Genomic DNA, 2576 nt, shown 5'->3' with positions numbered 1-2576 from the left:
CGCCGTCCTGCTGCGCTGGCGATAGAGACAAGCATATAACAAGTCGCTGGTCGGCCGAAAATTCCTCATAAACTAGAGTCTCGCTCAACCCAATCAACCCAGCGCCAACTTTGCGCGGCCAGTAGACGCCCACGTGCCCTCCCGGGCGCGTCACCAACCCCACCTTCTCCGACCTCCCTCCCCCTCCACCTCAGCTATTTATACAGCTCAGCAGCTCACTCGCGCTTCACACTCACTCGCACACACTCGGTGATTTTCCCGTTGACCAATCAAGCCAAGAAATCCTCCTCAGCGCAGTGGCAGAGCCAGCAGAAGCCACGGGCATGGAGAGCGAAGGCAGCACGAGCCCCAACGGCGGCGCCCCCTGCGCGGTCTGCGGCGGCGCCGCGGCCTTGTACTGTCCGGCGGACGCGGCGGCTCTCTGCGTGCCCTGCGACGCGGCTGTCCACTCGGCCAACCCTCTGGCCTCCCGCCACGAGCGCGTGCCGCTCGCGGCCGCCGTGGCGGCGACCTCCGGCGTCTACGATCTCTTCGCGGCTGACGACGAAGGCGGCTCGTCCTGGCCGGGGCAGGGGAGCCCCAGCAGCGGCTCGTCCGGCTTCAGTAACGGCGGCGTCGTCGAGATGAGCCTGTTTGACCTGCTCTCCGACGTCGACCTCGTGGCCACCGGCGCCGGTGGAAGCATGCTATCGGACGGCCCGTTGTGGCTGCAGCCAGGCCTCGCCGCGGACGCCTCTGCTGCATGGACCTCCTCGTGGTCGCCGGCAGAGGCAGTCGTCGTCCCGTCGGCGGCGGACAGGGCGGAGAGGGTCAGGCGGTACCGCGAAAAGCGCAAGAACCGCAAGTTCCAGAAGACCATCCGCTACGCCTCCCGCAAGGCGTACGCCGAGGCGCGGCCCAGGATCAAGGGCCGCTTCGTCAAACGCCCCGCGGCGGCGTCGGTCGACGACGACAACACGAGCGCCGCCGAGGCGGCGGCCAAATTCTGGCTCTCCTTCTCCGACAACAGTGTAGGGTTCCAAGTTGCATCCCATGGAGTCGTGCCAAGCTTCTAGACGGGCGAAGGTACTTGATCGTGGCAATGGCGTCTGCCCAGCTCGAGACAAAATCCAGCAAAGTGCAGATGCCATGCGCCATGGTCTTCCTGTCGTGTCCGTGTTCCTGTCGTGCCGTCGTTGCAGTCAATATTCATGGTAAAAACCCGCCATCGATTTTTTTTAACTGATGACGCGGGTTTTTCGATCGATGGGCACAATTTCATGTCCATCGGTGAACTAGGCGATTACTGTACTTCCTCGGTTTGTTGTTAGTTTCATGTGCTAAGATAAATAAAGAATCATGCTGAATTCTTGTGGCCACACTGATGTTCATACTCCGCATTTTACCGTTGCCAGTGTTTATGGATAAAGCTTTTTTTTTCTGAGAGCGGCTATTCTGCACCTAGGTGTATCGGCAACTGGATGATATACCCCACATGTTACTGCAGGAATTGATTATTTTTTGATAATATGAGAACTGAAAATACATATTATTTACTGTATTTGATTATTATTTAGTTGTAAAATATTTATTGGATATAATTAAGCAGCTTAATAAAATAGGAATAATCTTTTTCATGCATGATTGCATACTGAAATGTTATATTTGCATGCGCATAAATAGGTTAGTGTATATAGGATGGGAGGTTAATTTAGTCTAAGATAGCTCGTGTGCAGTTGTTCGCATGTAGCTTTCATGGTTTAATTTCCTACGCGAAGATAATAAAGCCAATGTGATTTTTGTATGAACAGATAGCTAGCCATGACGACTCTATTTATATTTAATTAGGGTATAGAGATGTGACTCTATCATTGGTGCTTAGTTTAGGTTGTCTGCTAATAATGATTGCTAGTATCTTTACAATTTGGGAGTGCCCCGAGTTCGAAAATAGTAATCCGGGTGTGCCTGAGTCTATGCGCGCTCGTACTGTGGAAATGGTTGCTTATGCATTTGTTGGGTCACTGAAAACGACAACGACCATGACATTTTCAATTTCCTAAATATGAAACTGGGGTGACAAAGGATGACTATGTAGACGATATTTATTTAATGATAGTGAGGTATGTGGGGTTTATGATTGCCTAATGCTCCACAAAACAATTAAGTTGAAGTTGTGCCAGTATGGGACTGGTCGACAGATTTATGCAGGCCTATGCATGATTCTAATTACATTGCACTTTCTTTTTGTCTTGGAAGAAAAATGACGAGAATTCATCAAAGTACTACAAGAACTAGAGTAAATAACATAAAACTATACCATTATATAGCAGGTTAGGGTTTAAAAAATCTACAACTTTTAAAACTGAGTATGATTATGAAGATTGGGCCTACTCATCAGGTTCAGATGGCATCTAAATGTCAATTCCGCTTGGTTGACCATTAAATTGGATGTGGGCTCACATGTCAACTTCTTATTTACCCCTTCTTCCCTTCCTTTCCCGGCATTGGTGACCCCCTTCTCCTCCGGCATTGTGTCCATGCACTATAGAAAAACAAACATTAGCAGCGCCGCCCAAGGCGGTTATGTATGTATGTCC

General features: G+C 50.4%; 1 protein-coding gene across 1 annotated transcript; it reads left to right on the top strand.

Annotated features, from left to right (window-relative positions):
- The first annotated feature begins 249 nt into the window (after positions 1-249).
- LOC119338461 (zinc finger protein CONSTANS-LIKE 1-like) lies at positions 250-1358 on the top strand. The gene has a single exon (XM_037610794.1). It carries the CDS (start codon positions 324-326, stop codon positions 1053-1055), a length of 732 nt encoding a protein of 243 aa, XP_037466691.1. The 5' UTR covers positions 250-323; the 3' UTR covers positions 1056-1358.
- Positions 1359-2576: the final 1218 nt, after the last annotated feature.

This window comes from Triticum dicoccoides, chromosome 7B, assembly GCF_002162155.2.
Source record: "Triticum dicoccoides isolate Atlit2015 ecotype Zavitan chromosome 7B, WEW_v2.0, whole genome shotgun sequence".
NCBI classification, from domain to species: domain Eukaryota; kingdom Viridiplantae; phylum Streptophyta; class Magnoliopsida; order Poales; family Poaceae; genus Triticum; species Triticum dicoccoides.
Note: the sequence above shows the minus strand (reverse complement) of the source record. Positions and strands in the feature narration are given on the sequence as shown.

Excerpts from the sequence above, each read along its gene's own strand:
- LOC119338461 (XM_037610794.1), top strand. The coding sequence starts at position 324 with ATGGAGAGCGAAGGCAGCACGAGCCCCAACGGCGGCGCCCCCTGCGCG.